Here is a 20,160-nt window from a genome sequence, read left to right as displayed (position 1 = left end):
GCACCACCAGGAGCTGCAACACTCAGAAGATTCAGTTTTCTCCTCTGATTCTGGCAAGCTGGAATCTGATCTCCACATCTGCTGCAAGACTTCCAGCTTGTTTTCAGGCCAGTGACCTTAAGGAAATGGGGGTCCTCACAGATTGTGGTACCAGGGGTTATATAAATATGTCAAATCTGAGGAAATATGGGAGAGGCACTTGCTAGAAAAGGCACACTAATACATTAAAAATCCAACTATTTTCCATGTGCTAAGAGGTTACTTATTTTTTCTGTGAAAAACCAGAGGAAATTTGCTGGATTTCTCTGGGGAATATAAATGCATTTTCAGAGAAAACTAGATATCAATCCCAGAAGCCATTCCCCATTTTGCATCCTTACTCTTAGACATCTGCCTAAGCCAGCCTGGGCTGATGGCCAGTGCTCTTTCATTACAGGATGAGCAATCTCATCAACAGCTGGGTAACCAAGTGTAGCAAGTGCAGGACTAAGAAAGTGACAGGGCCTGTTAGAATTTCTAAGATTTGTTGAATGAAACGATACATGGCTGATGACTCTTAATTCAAAACCTCAATACCTACTTAGGCTTGATTGTCAGTATGTGCTGGAAATGTCCAGTCTAATTTTGTCACTTACTTCCCCAGCAGAATCCCTGATCCTCTGTTTTCAATCAACACTGTGTGAGAGGCTTTGTTCCCTGTTTTACCTTAATTTGCAAAACTTAATTGAGTTTGGCACTTCCATGAAGAAAGACCGAAGCTGACAACTTGATTGCTGCCATCATCTCTTGTTTTCTCAAGAAACAAGAGCTACAGAATCTCTCTGTAGCCCATGATGTAGTTCTCCACATTGCCTCTTGGTTAACTTCTCCATGGAAAGGACATTCAAAAGCAAAGTCTAAACAAGGCTTTTGAGCTGAGAGCTGTGGTAAGCATAAACAGCATACAAGGATGTTTTACCCCACTGTCTTTGGTACATCTCTGCACTTTTGGTACAAAGGCACTGAAGCTGGGTTAGTATAAGGTAATCCAGCACCAGAGATATCAAGAGCATGGAGCAGACACACAGTTGCACCAGCTCCAATACTTGAAGCCTTAACTAGTAACTTAAAAACATACTTTTTTCTTGCAGTCTGCAGCCACAGGTTAATTATAAATTTTTCTTTGCAGCCTACAAGTCAAGGTAAACTATCAAGCATGCAGATCTGCTTAGCTTTATGGCTGGTTGAAGGTAAAAATGTAAATTCTGCCTTGAAGTCCTGCTGTCAGGCTACAGAAATGGAGTTTCTGATCATAAGCCTTTACCGATATTCTCTGAACTTCACTAAGTCTGGCCCACTTCTCAGAACACAGGGACATAGGCAGTGCTTGTAGAAATATGAAATACTTGAGCCTGCAAGACAGAGGCTTCCAGAAAGGCCTGTTATTTAGAAACTGCATCTGGAGTGAAAACCCTTCATGTTTAAGTAGAAGGAAGGGAAGGTCCTGGAGTCTCTCGCTAAGGAGCCCTCTCCACAGCTGCAAGAAGCAGTTAGAAGCATCAGCCACAGCACAAGGCCTCCAACCTCTGTGACAGGATTGAATGGGAAACATTAAGTCCAAGTCTACAACAGTCTCCTTGGTCAATGCAAGCAAGATGAAAAGGCTACGTACCTAGGAGAAGATAGAGCTCCGAGACTCACTCTCCACCCCCATCCCCCTGGCCCAAACCTTCCAGGAAGGCTGCAAAGTCTTTAAGCCCCACTGCAGGGAAGCTAGGAACTTAAACTAGTAAGAAACTGAACAGTTTTCCAATAAAGTATCTTGCTATAAAACTAGGACGCTTCTGCCATTTTGCAGAGAATGCTGAATCAGTACAGAACATCCTTGCACGGGAAGTTGCTCCCCAGACCACTGGCACACTTAGTAGATCCTAGACAGTTAGCTGAGGAGATACGGAGATTCCCTCAATACTACACTTACTTTTAAAAAGGCAAAGTAAAATCAAGAAATTAAAACCTCTTGGGATTAACACTGCTCTGAAGAATGAGTTCATACTGTCTCTGCTCCCAAATTAGACTGTTTCTTTAAGTACCACAGCTAAACTCATTATATATTCTCACCAGCAATATGCTATTAAAATCAGATGCAAGCCGATAGCCTTGCTCTGCACAACAATGTGGTTTTTTCCATTTTAATTCCTCTGTAATGCAGAAAATTCTAAGAGTATTAAAGCATTCTTAAAGTGTCACGAAAAAGGCAATATAATTAATCAGAGACAGCAAAAATGGAAACAAGATTAAGATACTGCAATTCAATTTTCTAGAAAACTATGTGCCACCAGCTGTGTAAACTTTCCTGTAGCTAAAACAAGTATTCTGAAAACAAGGAGGCAGATGCTTTACACTGTAGCCTGTCTCTTCAGCAGTCAGGCCTCCCAAAGAACTCTCAAGTTGTCTCTTAGATTCTACAAGGACTTTAAAGACAGCCATACAACAAACTGATTTGATAAGCAGGACTCTGACCTATCTTTAATTTTTATGTTCAACTCATTAACTCTGAGCTCCTGCAGACACATCCAGTACCAATGCCGCACACACTCTATGGTTCCTGAACGCAACAAATAACCAGCACAGCATGCACTATTCCTCTGGCACACCAGACAAGACACATGCTGACTCAAGCAGCTGGACTCTTTGGTTTTCTCTCCCAAACAGAGAGGCAAGGGCCTACCTGCTGATTCCAGTGACAGGCACCATGCATTCTGTAGAGCTTCCTCTTCTGGAAACTATGAAGTGGCCTTGTTCGGGCAGATGTGCTCACATTATTCACAGAGACAGATCTGAGTCTTGTCCTGTCTCTTCTTCTTTTCTTGATATGCTGACGATCAAGCAACCAGCTACCTGAAGAGGATACCTCTCTGTTGTCTGAAGCTCTGAAGTTTCATAAATAATGAGGAAAGGAAATACAAAATGTTAAATATGTTCCACATGCACAGGCCAAGATTTCACACACTGATTAGCATTAGCTATCTAATTCTAAGAGAATTTTATAAACACCAAGATGTTTTAGTACGCTGTTTCAGAAAATTGTGTATGTGCTTTGTTTGCTAGTTGACCACTTCTGTGTCAGGTCAGAAAAGGGAGTTTATCATTCTTGTTTACCCTTCTGCTCATGGAAACAAATTTCAAAATGAAGTTAAGCCTTCAAGCATATATCGAGTGTTGTTTTTTACAATTTCAAGAACTCTCTAACATTTTTAACACATGTGAGTTTCAAGTTACATTAGTATTTCTCTTCAAACTGACATTCATTCAAGACAGCAGTCATGCTAATGCAAAGGAGACCTAGAGTTCTGTCCTCATACTTTCAAGATTTTCTGGTTTTGCTCAAGAACTGAAACCTAAGTAAAGCTTTACAAACCGGTGATCATTCAGCATAGGGGTTGCAACTCCCCGTGAAGCATTTGTATCAAAATTAGGAACTCTACACACTTCAAGTGTAGAGAGTCAAAATCAAGTGCAAAGATGTGGCCAAGAGCAGTAGAAGCCCCTACGCGTATGTGTAGAACAACCTCACACTATTCTCACCAACCTACCGCCGGTCTGGTGACCAGAAGAGGCAATACCACAAGGTAAGAATTTAAAACACACTCCTATTTGGGTGGGAATGACTCAATGGGAAGAATGAACTTCCGTGTTATAGGTATTCCTGATTTGATTTTGTTGCTGTAGCAACATCTGCCTGCAAAGTTGAAGGCTTCCTGCAAAAAGCACTCAAGTGTGCTTTTATTTTTACAATACTGAAAACCTTGATCACAACTCTGAACTGTCTGAGCACTGCAACTACGCAGGGTATTTTGGCCTTGGTTCGTAACAGGTCATCTATCTGCATGAATGATTATTTTGCCTTATGACGAGTCACAGTTTTATTAGTAGGTTTATTAGTAGAACATGAAAGTAGATTTATTACAAGGCCATTATAAATTTTTTTTGATAGGTGATTCTTTTAACAGTACATTTTTATTAAATAAAAGGGCTTGTTATGGAAGTGTGATTAAACACCATCCCATGCTATGTTGGAGTGGTAACAAGGCTTAACGGGCTTGAATTTGAGCTGTCTTTCTGACAGATCAATACAATCCAATAAGCAACACAGACACATGAAAATAACATGCTAATTAACAGAGGGATGGTACAAAGTACTTTAAGGAACATATCAGTAAGTGCCAAGAAAAAGCCCAAAATACTGAGGCATGACATTCTTAATGCTAACACTACATTTTTAAGGCTTGAGAAAGAAATACAAGGCTTACAGTCCATGAAAAAGATTTCTTAAAATACTTTCTCTGAATTCTCAAAAACATTTTCCAAGTCAGATGGTCCCAAGCTCAACTTGTGGATTTCCACATACCTCTCTCTTACGTGAGAGACAACTTGGACAGATAAATTAGAATAAGAAGCTCCTCAGCCTGGCTCCTCAACTCCTGTGATTCCTGCCTTTGTTCTGGTGGTCTGCCCAGGCCCTTGGTAATTTCCCTGCAGTCTCTGACATCTGCTCTATTTACCTTCCGGTGCCTTGCAGCAATGCACCGCTTTAGTTTCAGATGAAGAGAGATCTCATCTTTGTGGCCTGGAGCTCCTGTACATGGCACTGTGGTTTTCCTGCCACTTGTTTAAACGGTTTCCCAATCAAGCTTTGAGTTACCCATTTAGTTTGATCTTAGTCTGAATGATTTTCAAAATGTGATTCTACAGAAGAACAAAATGAACCATAGCCAGATGTGAAAGTAACGAATTTGCTAGAATGCTCCTTTCAAATCTCATAGTTTTCCTTTCTTGCTTTTGACCTTACTTCCAGATGCATGCCTGCACAGGAAGCCGTCAGACAGGCACTATTTGTCCTGAAGTAATCAATTTTTCCTTCCCCTCCCCTCATAAGAAAGTGGGTATCACTAGCTTAGGGAACTGCTTCTATGAGCATCTACCTTCATGCAATGCTTTGGGCTAATCTTGGCACCTAGATTCAATTGTAAGGAAAAGCCATAAAAAAAAAAGGAAGGCATTAATGTAATTAGGCCTTGACAAATGGCAATGCAAGGTTACCTATATTCAGTCAACCAGAACTGTACATGCACCTCCACTTCCACTGCGAACAGCCAATGTAACCAGCTGTACTGCAACCCCACAACTACCAACTCCAAAGCATCTCATGCTTAAACCTACTTTAAACATGGACTATCGTGTTTTTCACATCAATAGCCTACAACTAATTTCAAGAACTGACGTAAGTGAAAATTGCAATCATCTGTTTCTTCCCCCTCGCCAAAACAAAAAAATCCCCTTATTTTCCATTTGATTTTGATTTCTGCTTTCTGAAATACTGAACACAGTCAGAGTGAGGTTTAGAAAAAGTAAGGGGAGAAGCAACCAAGAATTAACTTAACTGCAGCACGTAAGTTAATAATGAACTATTAAGTTAATTCAATTGATTGAATACCCAGCTACTACAACAACAAGGTATCACCAAACCCCTGAACATGCTCAAAAAACCCCAAGAAGTAGGAGGCAGTGAATTTCCCTGCAGGATTCTCATGATAACTACTCTATTTCACGAATCTTTAATGAACAGTATTTATTTGCAGATTTCAAAACACTTCATAAGCAGTGAAAAATTGAAATTAACTGTTTAACTCATGTTTAAGAAAGCATCTAGAAAGCCCTGAAGTCTCTCAGACTCCCTTCCAACACCTAACTTGCCAAACGCCAGTTTAGAGTTACAGTACTGAGAAAATCTTCCAAGTCCTAACATTTTTCTTTGGACTTTTTTAGGTCATGAGTAGAAAACAACCAACTTTAGAACATTAGAGCAGTCCATGAGCAAACAACGTGTTACTCATGAAATGGAAAGACTAACTTTGGACAGTGCCTAATAAATAAGAAGAGAATTGGCTTGAAGTTACACCATTAGTCTCTCATCATGAAGTTAACTTCATAACTCCTAAAAACATTTTTAAAAGCAGGAATTCTTCCTCATCTGTCTCTGAAAAAGTCAGATTTAAGACACAGCCTAAATTACTCTCTTTTTCCACATACCCATCTCTGTTAGCAACTCCTATTTCAGGGCTATTTTTAGTCCACATCTGACAGGAACCTTCTGATTTTCTCCTACATCATCTATAAACAACTGATACATCAGGAACAGGGATGTTACATGCCAGGACCCCTTAAATTTAGGGCAGAATCACACAACCACTGTGGAACAGACGGCAGCTAAAGAAGCTGCCCATCCAAGCTGCTCATTATAATCTCTTTGTGGGAGGCTACAACCTCTGCAGCAAAGCTGAAACAGACGGTGTGGACAGCTCTTCTTGGAGTCAGAAGCCAGGGAATTATGTTCTGCTGCACACTCTGCCATAAACACCCCAGTTCTTGGGAACAGTTTCTTCATCCACCTGATCTTAATTAAGACCTGTGAATAACAGCATCCTCAAAAATCACATTACAAGTAATCCAGGAGAAATATCCAGCATACCTAGATCTTTTGTAGCTGTAGTCAATTACCTTAATGTTGTTCTGAAACTAATACTTACTACAGCCTGTACTGTATTTAAAATCTTTGAATAAAAGATGGAATTACTAAGTAGTATGGACTAGCACTGAGAAACATTTTTCTAAAATGTTAGTTTTAACCTACAGTCATCCTGGAAGGTGTGTCCACCCAGAACAAAATACCTTGAATGGGAAATGGTATCTCCAAATTCCTGAACATGTAGGTGGCGAAGTTAAACTTGGCTTTTTACTGACAACTGATCTGCTCAAAATTAATGAAGTTACCACCCCGACACTGACCCCTGCTGAGACATGCAACATTGCTTACATATCCTACTAATCTAGTTTGTCAGTTTTCCAGAAATAAAGCCGCACTTGTTATGACAGAATGCATTGTCTCAAAACAATCAGAAGAAATGTGTTCCTATATTCTTTCACTACTTCACAGATCCATCTTCCCAGTATTTAAATGTAGTTGCAGTGGCTATACTTTTATGGTATCTTTAGGAACAACACAAAGCCCTACTATTTTCAACCTTACAACCAAGACGATTTCTCTTGAAGCCTGCAGAAAGCAGTTCTCTTTTCCTTATTTAATATTGTAATGATTATTAGTTCCATACAGATAACTTTTCTGCAAGTTATTATAAAAAAAAAAAAAACCAACTACCACACCGTCACCAACCTGAAGGAGATGCCATTGACCAACTGTCTGTGTCTACAGGTCTTGGAGGAAAGAGATGAAGAAGCTGGAGACAGACTGAGTGGAGCAATTAGGCTGCTGATGATTTCACTTAGTTGTGCACTCTGGAAAAAAAATAAAAATTAAAGGTAGTCAGACTTTTATCCAGACTCAACAACTCAAAGGTCCTGGGTTCTTGTTTTCCTCCTTAGGATTTCAGTCCCGTACATCATGGAATAATCATATTTAGTTTCTTCCTGTGAATAACCATGTTGGCATGGTTTTACTTTCACAATTATTATGTTCAACTCTACCAAAGCCCAAACAAAACACCAACACAACCCTGAACATTGTTTATACATTTGAAGTAGTACCCCAAATACATTAGTGACCGTAGTATTGTGACCAAAGGTCTTTAAAAGGAAAATAGAAAACAGAACACTTTATAGCTGATATTACAACAGCTGCAGGCAGAGCTGCTAACTGGTCATTTGACAAACATTTCAACGGGGGAAAAAAAAGGTCAACTGTCTATTCATCATACATTTTATTCGCTCAAAGTTTTTTGTTCTTAGAAGAATCCTCTTCATTGCTTACTGTAGTTTGACAAAGGTGTTTTTATAAAAGGAAGTGTAACTACATGAGGACTATTCTAAAGACAGACAGAATGGATAAAATCTTCTGGTATCCTCAAAAATAGCAACAAGAGGCAACCAGCACCCCCCCTCCTCCTGCAAAACACCCTGACTTTCAAAACTGACCCAAAACAAATGAAACACATGTAGCCAATTTGTTAAGACTAAGAACTACTCCTTACAAAGCAATGAATTGTTGACTGTCTCCAAAAAACATTTCACAATGATTTTTTGTTTTAAATGTCCGACCTTAAAGGCTATTCTCACAATAAATGCTTAGAGGAGACTGTGTTCTGCACACTGAACAGAAATTAAATGGATCTGAAACGGCATATTCATTTAAAAACAAACCCAAACAAACCTTTTGTATTACTCTGTTGGATTTTCATTCAGAACTAAGATTGTTTAAAACATGAATTGCTAAAGGTTACTCAGTAAGTTTTCTTTACATTTTGATTTTACATTTACATTTTTCGTTTAAGCAGAAATAGGAAGAATTTTTTTCTGTTTTGTTACAAATCACAGATTTTCTGTCAACGTTTAAGTGATGTACTCAGGTAAAAACTTCACATCAGAATAAAAAATTCAGGGATGGATATTACAGAACAGAAATAGCAAGTCAATTATAAAAGGACTGGACAAGGCAAACAAGATGCCAGTAAACTAGTTAGCAGACTTATTTAAAAATCTCAACAGAATTCATTCTGTAAAGAGCAGTCTCTACTCAATATAAGAGCATGAAAAATAAAGGCAGACTTCCAAAACACAAGGAGAAACATACATGTAGCTATGAAAAGGACTCGAAAACCGTATTAATAAAAATTGCCAGCCTTAGTCACTTTTATTCTATACGACTTTCCTTTTGGTTCACAAGAAAAATTACTTATTTTTAACAAAGAAATACTTTAACAGTGGACTGAAGAATTCTGTGGGAATATCTGTAGATGTATTTCAGGCTGCAGCATTGTTGCTCCTGACACGGAACAAGAAATGCAGACTTTCAAGAGTTAAGAACAGAACTGGTAGTCAAAAAGGAAATCAAACCCCAAAGCTTTTAGTGGTGTAAAAGGGAAGAAATCCAATGTGTTGTGTTCAATGTGTTAGTTTTTACTTCCAAGTAATTTTCAGATCATCAAAGTTATTGCACCCCTTGGACCAAGTTTGTGGCTACTTGGGGACCAGGAAACAGACCACTATCACTTTAATTGTCAAAAGTCTTACTCAAAAGTGTGTTTAATTCTCCAAGCCACCACTTAAAGAGGGGCCATTCACCACATTCTAAAAATGCTCTTTGGGTTACCTTATGCAATTGCCAGCACTGGGCATGGAAATTTCCGGTTACATTGCTTCCTCAGTCCTGCCTGTGGTGGGTAAGATTTATCAACCAGGGGAAGCATTTTAAGAACAGGAAAGTATGACTGTCAAATAAGAAAAATTGGCACAGAGATTCAGGAACAGGCACTAGTACTTAATGCTACTACTTTTAACCCTTTTAAAAAATGTTTGTATGACCAGGAATTTATGTAGAGCAGCAGAGCAACAAATTAATGCCCCACAGTGGCTTTGTCAGGTTTGTTTTACACAAACTGCATAAATTCATTCTGAAAAACAAATTTCCAGTATCTCCTTCAGCAATTTGATCCTCCCACATCCTTTATGTACTTTCAAGCAAAAGAAAATCCTGCTGGAATCGTATTTCCTGGAATCAACACCATGGAAACAGCCATTCTGCACACTGTGAAGTGAAACTCTGCTCACAACTATGCCTCCACTGTACCTGATAAGTACCTGGAACTCCTCAGCTCCAAACCAGAGTCCTACAATGTTTGAAAAGGCAGATGAACAACTGTGTTCTGTCTGGGCTTTTACTCTTTCTTTTCACATTAAGTATTTCCTGAAACAACCTGTGGAAACTCTACACTGACCCTGACTATAAAGCAGGGGCGGGTTTGTGGATGGTTCTTAGAGGCTGTTATGTGTCCGCTTGGAGGGAAACAAAGCAGTAACACAGACACGTCAGAAATAAGAGGTTAATTTGTAAACCTGATGTACAGTGTAGTTAATTTAAACCCTTCAATTAATCAGCACCCACTCCCAGGACTGTAAAATATCTTTCTTTTTGGAAGTCATCACCATGGAACCTCCCTATTTCTGAAGTCAGTCATTTGGCTTCACTGACAACTCAGTTTTGTTTTACTTTACCTGTTTTTCTATGTTTCGTAAAAGCAGAGTAGGACTGCTGGGTGACATTTCAAAGTCGTGCTCTGGCAAAGAATCCTGTCTCTCAATGGCAGCTTGCGAATTCCCTGTGGCGCTTAATAAAGCTTCTTGGTCTGTCAATTGTATTTGCTTCTTCAAAATGTCTTTTGGAAACGGGAATTCTTCTAAGACCACCATCCCCTAGACAACAGCAATTGAACACAGTTGGTTGACAACAGATTAACCCTCCTAAGTAATTTTTAAGGGGCAGTCAAACCCGGCACATCCCTCTTAAATCCTCCCAACAACTTTCAAGCACGTTGCAGTTAAAATACAGAAATAGTATGCATTTTGTTTAATAAAAAGCTGCATCAATTACGCTACTTCCTGTAACAGCAATCACTCCAGTGTTATACTACTGCTTAAACATCTGTGTCAAAATTGAATCAGAAATTCATACTTATTAGAATATTATATGATCATTTGCCTGCTGATTTAAGAGGAGGTTTTAGATTTTTTAGACTCTCTAAGAAATGACCACCAATGATCTGAACTTGGTTTTAGACTTTGGAGTCAATAAATTTTGCTGGAGTAATTTTAAAGTGCTCTATTTCTCTTATTCCTATCCATGTTCTATGCAAAGCATCAAGGCTGTTATTCTTATGTAGCAGAAATTATACAATTATAACCAAAAGCCTTTTACAATTTAATAACCGATTTTTTTAGGGTGAGCATTTTTAGAGTTTCATAATTAGAAGTAACTATGCTAAATATATGCTTTTCAAGACCATCTGCACAAGTATGGTATCAGATGCAGTGTACCATCTAGAACACCACCTAATAAGATAAATGTAACTTTATATGGTAGGGAAATAACAGTGTTTCATAAATGGAACTAGGAAAATGATACCCCTATTGTATTTTCCGCATGACAGATTAGAAAAATAGAAGTCTCTAGTACAACCCTAGGTAATGTACCAGTTGGTTTAAGAACTTAAAATGTTAAATAAAATAAAAGCAAAAATGACCTTGTGACAGTCAAACCCAGTCCTCAAATAGTTCCTTGGTGTGTCATTATCTTGAGCAAATAAATGTAATACCAGAAAAGGCTATCAAACTTCTCCAGGCTTTTTCCAAAGAGAAAGGGAAAGAACTTACTTGCTTTTAAGTATTAACAGTTACTCAAATATCAAGCAGATATTAAAATAATGGGATTATTATAATACTGCCTCAAATCTGTCTTTCTAATGACAATATTTCACTCAATCAAAGAACAAGGAAGACTGTCATAATGTGAACACAAGAAAGCCGTATTGCTATTTCTTTAAGCAAGATGGACTTCACCTAGGTTGTGGCTGTGAAAACTAAAGGTCCTACAGATTCAGCAAGACCTTTACTTCTGCCTCAGCAGCAACTGGCCTTAAAACATAAAAGCAAGTCTCAAAGAGATTTCAAAGCGGAGACTAGGAGAAAAAGTGAAATTGTCTTGCTCTCATTGTGCCTAACTTATTCCACTGATTGAATTTTAAATTCAAAGCTGAGAATAAAGATATTCTCTAAAAATAAACAAAGGTGCTTGAAAACTTGGTTTAATGCCTAAAAAGTGCACAGAGATTCTGTATGTCCATCAAGTCAATACTAGATTTTTCACATATATCATCATCTGCACTTTTCCATTTACAGCAGATGGACACAAATCCAGACCAGTAGCATACTATGGGCAGTATATTCAAGGAAATTCAAGTAGAGAACTAATTTTTGTGTGCCACAGCAGGAGGACAAGCTACCTCAACAGCTTTAGACTCTTTTAGAACTTAGAATCTTTAGGTCGTTTTAGTAAAAAGATGATAGGTCATGACCACAGAGAGTCTAAAAAGTCTAAAATCCAAATTCTGAGGTCAGAGGAATGGGAAGACACACATTAAAAGTGCTGAAAAGAGGGACATACACACACATGCTTCCAATGGACTTTTATTTTTTGAAGTTTTGGAAATCTGTTTACCAAGCATAGAAAGAGGAAAGCAGAAAGGAAGAGGAAAATCGACAGAGTGTATGGAAAGGGAGAGATGGAATAGGTACAGAAGATGAAGGGTAAATAATTGTAAGACTAATATGATCTATATTACAAGTTAAATGAGTTACAATCAGTAGGTTTTGGCAATGACTGCCTTCCTCCCCAAATGGAATGGTTTTGTTTTGCAGATACAGATTTTTTTTTTAAATGAAAGGACTCTCAAAGATCCAGAGGCGCTACTTCTGTGTGTGTAGAGATGGTGAAGGCACAATGTAGTAGGCCAGGAAACAGGCCATAAGTTACTCATCTCCCTTCTTATTGCATTATGGTGCTCAAGGAGTGGCATTTTGCTTGAAATCCTTATTCCCTTGCTATGAATCACATTTTTTTCCACTCAAAACACATCAAAACCACTCTAAAACCATTAAACAGCATACAAATTCTAATGATATTGTGTAACTCCTTTGCACCCAGTAAATGAAAACAAAGAGCTCTTCTATCAGCCCACATGTCCTTCTGTAGCTGCTGCACTGGTATAATATAAACATGTACACACACAAAAAAAAAATCCCATCTGAAGAAAATAGGTGCCTGCCTTTACTATGGGACACAATGCCAAACACTAAATACCACAGCTGGTAAAATGGGCATGGAGTTTCAGAAAGGAATGTCACTAACAATCTCCACCAGGAAGATGACTTGGCTCCAAACCAATATACCACCTTATGCTAAGATAATGCATGACTAAAAGAATGTTTTTCCTCTTATTTCTCTGATATTATTTCTCAGTCTTCTGTAGCTCATCTGACCTACACCATCATAAAGGCTGACAGCTTTTGTGTATAAGAGTGTGTGTGTATCTGGTATTCAGGACAACACTAAAACATAGGCGTTCTCACCCTTCACCAAAATACAAAATCTCCTTTCACAGACCCTTAAACAAAGGCTCTTCATTTCTTTGTAATGAAAAACCTGACTGGGGACAAGCTGGATATGAAAAGAAGAGCTCTGCAGGCGAAAGGAGAAGACGTAATAATTTTTCTTTATGTCTTCAGAGGGAAGTGCTCTCTGAGGTGATTTTCTTCTCCTTTTAAACTCCCTCTAAGTCTCATGTTCAGCCACATAAACTCTGAAGCATCTTCTTGCTCTTCTCAGTTGTGCTTATCTGACACCAACACAGACCAGAAAACCTACATGAGGCTCACTGACGAAGAGTCAAAGAGCCCTACTCTAAAACCCCTCACTATCACGCCACCTCACACAGGTTTGGCTTCTTTTATGTGAGAACGACCTGGGGAACCCATTAAATTGATAGCTAGATTACTAATGGTTTAGGAATGTCACTTTCCCACTGTCCAGCCAGTTCAATTTACAAAAACTAGTACATGAATTACACACATTGGAATTTTAGTAATTATTAATCCTTGACCTGTTCAAAGTGCTGTACAAACATTAACCATCTAATCCTCAGAATAAACATGCACTGCAAGTAACAAAAAAGCCCTGAAAGCCCAAGACACAAAAATGAATAAATAACCAACCATCCCACCTGAAAAGGCAATCTCACCTCTCCCGCAGAGGGAAAAACCAGTGTGATAAATGCAGAACTGTGCGCTGGGCCCCTGAAAGCCACTAACAAAGTCACTATCACAGATACAAAGGTAAGAGTTCCTAAATCAGTCCTATACTGGTGCCTTTAAGGTACAATAGTTTTTAGCTCCTGATGTCTTTCCCATTAAACTCTGCAGGTGATAGTCTGCACAGACACGAAGTCTAGGGCAAAACAAAGAACAACAACAAGAAACCAAAGACATAAATATTACAAGAAACTGTCAAAAGATGATTCGAAAAGCCGATTTATGAGGTTACAGACAATACCTTGGTGGCACGTATTCGCCTATGAAGGTCAGTTAGCTGTTGAATTTTGTATTCTAGTTCTGAAATCTGGGCTTGAAGCCATGTCCAACGGCTGCCAATTCTAGCTCTGTCTGCAAGCCACTTCGATTCAGAAGTATAGCTGCTGTGAAGACAAAATGCTGGTTAGTCCAAAAATAAAGATAACCACATTTGCACAAAAACATTTTTCACAGCTGCTCTGCCTCATGTTGCAAGCATCTCAGCTGCTTTCAGAAGATATCTGATTATACCCATCCAGTTTCACATCAGCTTATTTCTGTAGCAACAGAACTTGCCCAAACCAGTACAATCCATGCTCACTGACTATTCCCACACTAAGCTAGTTTTTTGTTCTGGATTATAAAACTCAGCCCTGGATAAACTACCAAACTATATCAGTTAAGGCTGATTACAGATGTGTAAAGAATTCCAGTAACTCCACCAGCAAAAATCCAAACTCTTACACCACACCTCGTCCCACAAGCTTTGACAAATACTGTTTGCTAACAACTGGAATCTAATAAAACATCAGCCAGCAATGACCAGCTAGATATCAGGTCATTGCCCAAAAAAACCCAACTAAGTAGTTTAAATTTCTTTTATTCAAGCTGTTTTATAAATATCTGTGTCAGTTTAGTATAGTCAGGTCACTCTTACTGCTGTTCAAAATAGATGCTTTTTGTAATACAAAAAATATGCCTCCTGGTACTTGACATTGTGAAGACCTTCATTTTATTATGCTAAATTCATCACTGGTAGCAAACATTACTCAACCTACATAGTAAAGAAATTAATGATGAAACCATACCATGCAACAAACAATCTTAATATCCAATAAATTTAAGCAACACAGAAAACACAATGCAGTATTTTAGTATACAACTTCCACTATTATCCTATTATTAACTGACATTGTTTATTTATTTACAGAAAGTAACTGGTGTTTGTAGGAACCCAGAGTGCCGAGAATATTTGCAAGGACTTCTAGAAAATTCTCTCCCATCAGGAGGGATTTGACTTATGGCACAGTTCAGTGTCAGTGTTTTTTTCCCCAGTGAAGCTGTCAAGTAGTTTGCCACAGCTGACTTAGAAAACGGTAAAAACAAAAATTAAACTTCTAGAAAAGAAGTGCTTTTCCTCAAGTTATTGGGATAATTACTAGACCTAGATCCTTGATGACACTGTGTACATGCAGAATACATGATCTCCTGTTCCCCAGGCAATGAAGAGCACTGAAGTATCACAAAAGATACAAGAAATACCAGATGCTACGATCTGGCATAGGAACATTACACAAGTGCAATTGTTTCATGCAGAATTTTGTGTCAACTACCTCAACAACAAAGAAAGGTAATACAGTCCCCTGCAGAAGATGCTAGACACGTCCTGGCATGAGCAGGGAATCATCAAATTTGAGAATCCTAATATTTTCAAGGCTAATATTATAAAACATAATATAACTCAAAATTTCAGAACTTTCAGTCTAGTTTAGCTATCATAAATGGTAACAATAAACACAGTGTCTGGTAGGTCACCTCTAAAATACATAATCCTCTCCCTTTTAACATAAATTATCTTCCCACATAATTTATCACCAGTTTAAACTCTCTTGTACACAAAAAAAATGAACGTACAAAATTATGGAGATTGAAACACCCTATTTAAATCCAAATTCTATGAGAAAGCAATGTGGATTACTATCAAAAAGAACTCAAAGAACTCTGTAAATATATATAATAATAAATTACTTACATTTTACATATTCTATTCATAATTTTCTCCTAAGAAAAAAAGGCATATGAAGTCATCTTGTGAAAATCTATCTTCTGACCTCTTTTTATTTCTCTTTATCTTCCCATTAATACCAGCAAAGAGTAGAGAGTCACAATTACTTATGCTCTAACCAGGTCTTCCTAACAAAAACTTCTCTGGGATGGACAGCTTTTGCGTGTTTGCGCTCCTGGAAATCATAAAATACACTTTGCGGGGAAAGGGAGGGAATCTGAATTCAAAGATTTAATTTTAATGTGTTCACACAACCATGGTGGCTGGAATAGTTAAGATTTGTCTCAGGACCCTGGTCTGGCAAAAAGCTAGTCCTAAGAAAGAGCTGCTTAATGAGTCTATAAAAATCCCTTAGTTAATAATTTTAACAAAAAACAAATTAAAGAGGAATAAAGAGGATAACTGAGAAAAACCCAACAGGAGTACTGAGGTGTTTATTTCTGCTCCTTTCTCAAAAGGCAAATGAACAAATGAATGATGAAACCCCGCAAACCAGGACACTGTAAAAACAAAGCCAAGGTGAAAGGAAATAAATCACATGGACAGATTCACCTCCCAAGCTAGATGCAACAGTTTGGGGAGAAAGGGGAGCTACCCTCAAACAGACTGAGGAAGAGTGGGAAGGAAATGAGGAAAAAAGTAAGGTGTCCTGTACACAGCTGGGAAACAAGAAGCAGAATGGAAAGTGCCAGAACTGGTCTTATGTCACCTACACTACATGAAATCAGTGTGGCATAAGGGAATCCACAAGCAATATTGAACCACAGCTGACAGTAGAAGGAATGTTAAATGCTATAACCTCTGTACATTACTGTCTTACACATACCAGAATCCTCTGCAAAGTTATATCACAAGTTATTTTTAAAAAATGTTTGCATTTTTTTCCCCTTAAACACAGTATTTAATCTTGAATCAACTGCATTCACTGTTAAACACATTAAGTACATTTTTGCTTCATTCTAAAACACTATGCAAGTATTTCTTAAGGCTTTAAATTCTATTACATAATTAAAATAACAGCATTTAATTACAGTGTGTAACAATGTCCTTAGGTCCCACTCTAAGGAAAGGTTTCCACCTAACTAAGCACAAACATTTTATGCTCAGGCCAAAGGAAGCAGTTTTAGCTTCTCTGTCTTGCCAGCCCAGGCTGCCCCAAGGCCAGTGCCTGCTCAAAGACTTGGGCAGCTACACGGTGACATGGATTAGAGTTGCTCCTGGTTAATTTTAACTTCAGGGGCAGCATGATTGAAGCAAATTTAAGTCTAGATCCCCTTCCTAGCTTTGATGCATTACAGACAGGATAAGAGAGAGAAGCATTGCTGAACTCTGTTCCCATCCCTTTCACTCCTATTTGTTTGATCTTGCATTATTTTTTACCATCTTTTGCTGTAAGTCTATTCCTCTAAAAATCTTTTAGTAAAGCTTGTAACTCCTAAGAGAGATAAAATCGTTATGAACTATCCTCACACTCCTAAATTGAGCTATTTGCATGCAAAGTAGGATGGTTGCTCAAGTGACAAATGATAACCCATTTCTGCAACAACAACAAAAAAAACCAACCTGAAACAAAACCCAAACTAGTAAATCTGTTCCTGGGATGCCAGACAGTAAAGCTTAACATTCACTCAGTAAAAGGACGTTGTTTTAATGTGGCTCCAGTGAATTCATTAATTCTGCAAACCCGGAGAAGAAAAAAAAAAAAAAAACAAACGAAAAAACCAACTACAAACAGTTATAAAAATAACCAGGCCTGTCACTGAAGGAGGAAGTCAGAAGCAGGTGCTAAAGTATAAGCTCATGCTCTTGTTTTCTGTTGGGAATGAGACAAGAAAAAAGACATTTCTGTCTGTCCTGCTTCCTGTGTGCTCCTTTTGCAAAGCATCTTTACTTGGTTTCCGTGCTTTTGACTCAAAGATCATACATCCTCCACAGGAATTCCAAAATCATTCTTCTGCTGGCAGCTCAGTATAAACCATGCTACACTGGGAAAGTTTCTCATGTTCAGTACTGTAGTACAGTGGAATATTAAATTTGCATATAAACTTACTGCTCTTGCAATGACTCTAAATCTGCAGATGATCTACATTCATCCAGGACTATTAGAATTTGAAAAAAACAGAGCAATGCTGATTTTGTATGAATAAAACATCTCATTTAAATTGCCCTACAAAAACATGCTGGAATTGCATTAGGGGCAAAACTTATTTCCATGTGAAATACCCTCCTGCATTTCTATTTTGGTTGGACTGCAGGTCAATCCTGCACAACTTGCAAGAGAAGGAAAAAAACGAAATGCAGAAGAACAAACAATGCACAAGGAGCACATACACAAATGCAGACAAAGTATGATCAAAAATGTAACTAGGAGCAGACATTCACGCTGTACTGGGGCATCCCAAAGTACGGAAAAGAATTCAGCTGGGGATCATCAGCAACAGCAGAGGCAGTGTAAGCATTTCATCAAACCTACTTGCTTCTACTGAGACTGAAGAGGCAAGTAAAGACCACTAAGTACTGCTATTACAGTTGGTACTGTTGCTGGAACTGAAGTAAGTTTTCAGCCATGACCTAAGGACAGAACGCACAGAAGAACCCTGTAGCACTCTCACCTTCCCCCAAAGAGAAACACTGAAAACAAACCATGTTTTTACATAACCAAACCAACATTGCAGAACACAACAGGACCCTCAGAAGTATTTCCAGTGCTTCCATTGCGTTTTGGGTGAGATTTATGTTTTTCCAATAGCTAAGATCAGCCTGTGCCAAAAAAACAGATGCAGGCAACCTAGCTGAGTGCAAAAGGGAACTGCTGACCAAGATAAAATTGCTGTGCTACACACACTGCTGTTTGGGGTTTGTGTGGGGGTTTTGGGGTATTTTGGTTACAGGAAAGGAGAAGAGGTGGAATTTAAACCTTAAAAGCATATTTTATTTTTATAAGCAAACAAAACAATAAGCCTGAAAACAGTTCATAAATGATGGAGAAACACAATGGTGTTTAAAAGGCACAAAATACACAGAACCTGGGATTGACAGTAAGTATCCAGGAAGGCTGGTTCAAGAAAGTATGATGAGCACAAGAAAGAGTATTTTAGAGTGTGCAGCCCTGTGACCATGGCAAGATTCTCCACAAGTATCTTATACGCTGAAAATTAAAAGGAAACTAAAGCCTTCCGCCTTTGTAACTCCCAGTGAGAACAAGTAACATGCCCTACCATGACATGTCTGCAGGGACAATGGCAGGATGCTTCCTGCTAAACAGGAAAGGAGCATGCTTGCAACAGACCCACATCAAAACTCAAAACCCACATTTGCCAACCCGTAACAGTCACCTTTCAAAAGGCTTTAAAAACACCAACATTTTCAAGTAACAACACTCTTAAATGCATGCAAGCCAGAGAGCAAGGCACTCACATAGTGTGGGTGGGAAAAACAATCCTCCAATTCCAAAATTCTTCACTAAACGTAAGAACAGCAGTTGTTCCTGACATCACCTCACACTTACATTTCTGCTCAGTCTCTCAACATGGGGTATTTTGCTCTTTCTGCTAGGTGATGTTCCCTTCAGTTTAATCCACATTGTTCTGACATCGAGTTTTCAGATGATACAATCCTAAAGTGACCTCTACCACATCCCTGCTGGCACATCTCTTGTGGGGAACTCCCCGGCTAACAGAGGCCTATTGCTAATCACATAGCAGTGAAGCACTTGGGAGCAAGAAGCAGCTGATAAACCACAGAGTGACTCTACCCTCAGGATAAAGAGCCAATCATCCTCCTTAGTGGGAGTCACTGAAAACAAGGGCAGAAGTTTATTGCTTTTATGAAGGGCTGATCTCCAGAAACTAAAAAGCAAAAATAAAGTTTTTCAAGTCTTTAAATTCCATCCAGACATCGTATGACTCACCATGAACTTCATGAAACATTGAGAAAAAACCAGTCATCCCCCAATTCTCTTGAGACACTCAGTTGTACAAAAATACAAAATATTCTCCACATGGCTCTATCACAAATGCTCCACAGCACACTAGTGTGGTGAGAGTTCCTCCAGGACTGGAGCTGATAGCTGTGAACCTCCTCAGCTGCCCCTAATTTTACACCAGCATTACAGTCAGTTCTCTGACTACATATGTTAAAGCCCAAAAAGCAACTGTCCTGAATACAAGCATTTTCTTGCAAGCCACTAATGTGGGCCCAGGGCTTCTCATAGCTTTGGTCAACATGGTGGAGATCTTCAGCATGTCCATTTTTCTTCTCTCTGCAGACACTGACAGTGAGAGATTACCTATGAAGACTAAAAGAAGATATAAAATACTCTAATTAGGTGAATTCAGATCTGCTCATATTTTAGATAACCTTATCTAGATTTTCCTTATGAGATAAAAGTGCATGCCCACTCCCAACCAAAACCTCCAACA

The 20,160-nt window shown here is 38.6% G+C and overlaps 1 protein-coding gene across 3 annotated transcripts in view; it reads right to left on the bottom strand.

Annotated features, from left to right (window-relative positions):
• KANSL1L (KAT8 regulatory NSL complex subunit 1 like) overlaps positions 1-20,160 on the bottom strand; it is a 57,060-nt gene that overhangs the window by 26,870 nt on the left and 10,030 nt on the right. For 2 of the 3 annotated variants that reach the window (XM_082285165.1, XM_082285167.1), the window contains exons 2-5: positions 13,937-14,078; positions 10,048-10,245; positions 7,214-7,335; positions 2,711-2,912 (exon numbers count right to left, since the gene is read on the bottom strand). In XM_082285165.1, the coding sequence (XP_082141291.1) occupies positions 2,711-2,912; positions 7,214-7,335; positions 10,048-10,245; positions 13,937-14,078 (664 nt within the window). The remainder of the gene's footprint in view (positions 1-2,710; positions 2,913-7,213; positions 7,336-10,047; positions 10,246-13,936; positions 14,079-20,160) is intronic. The other variant, XM_082285166.1, reaches the window with a different exon arrangement.

The sequence above is a fragment of the Coloeus monedula genome, assembly GCF_965178545.1.
Source record: "Coloeus monedula genome assembly, chromosome: 7".
Taxonomy (NCBI): domain Eukaryota; kingdom Metazoa; phylum Chordata; class Aves; order Passeriformes; family Corvidae; genus Coloeus; species Coloeus monedula.
The sequence above is the reverse complement of the archived record's forward strand: the minus strand, read 5'-3'. Positions and strand labels throughout refer to the sequence as shown.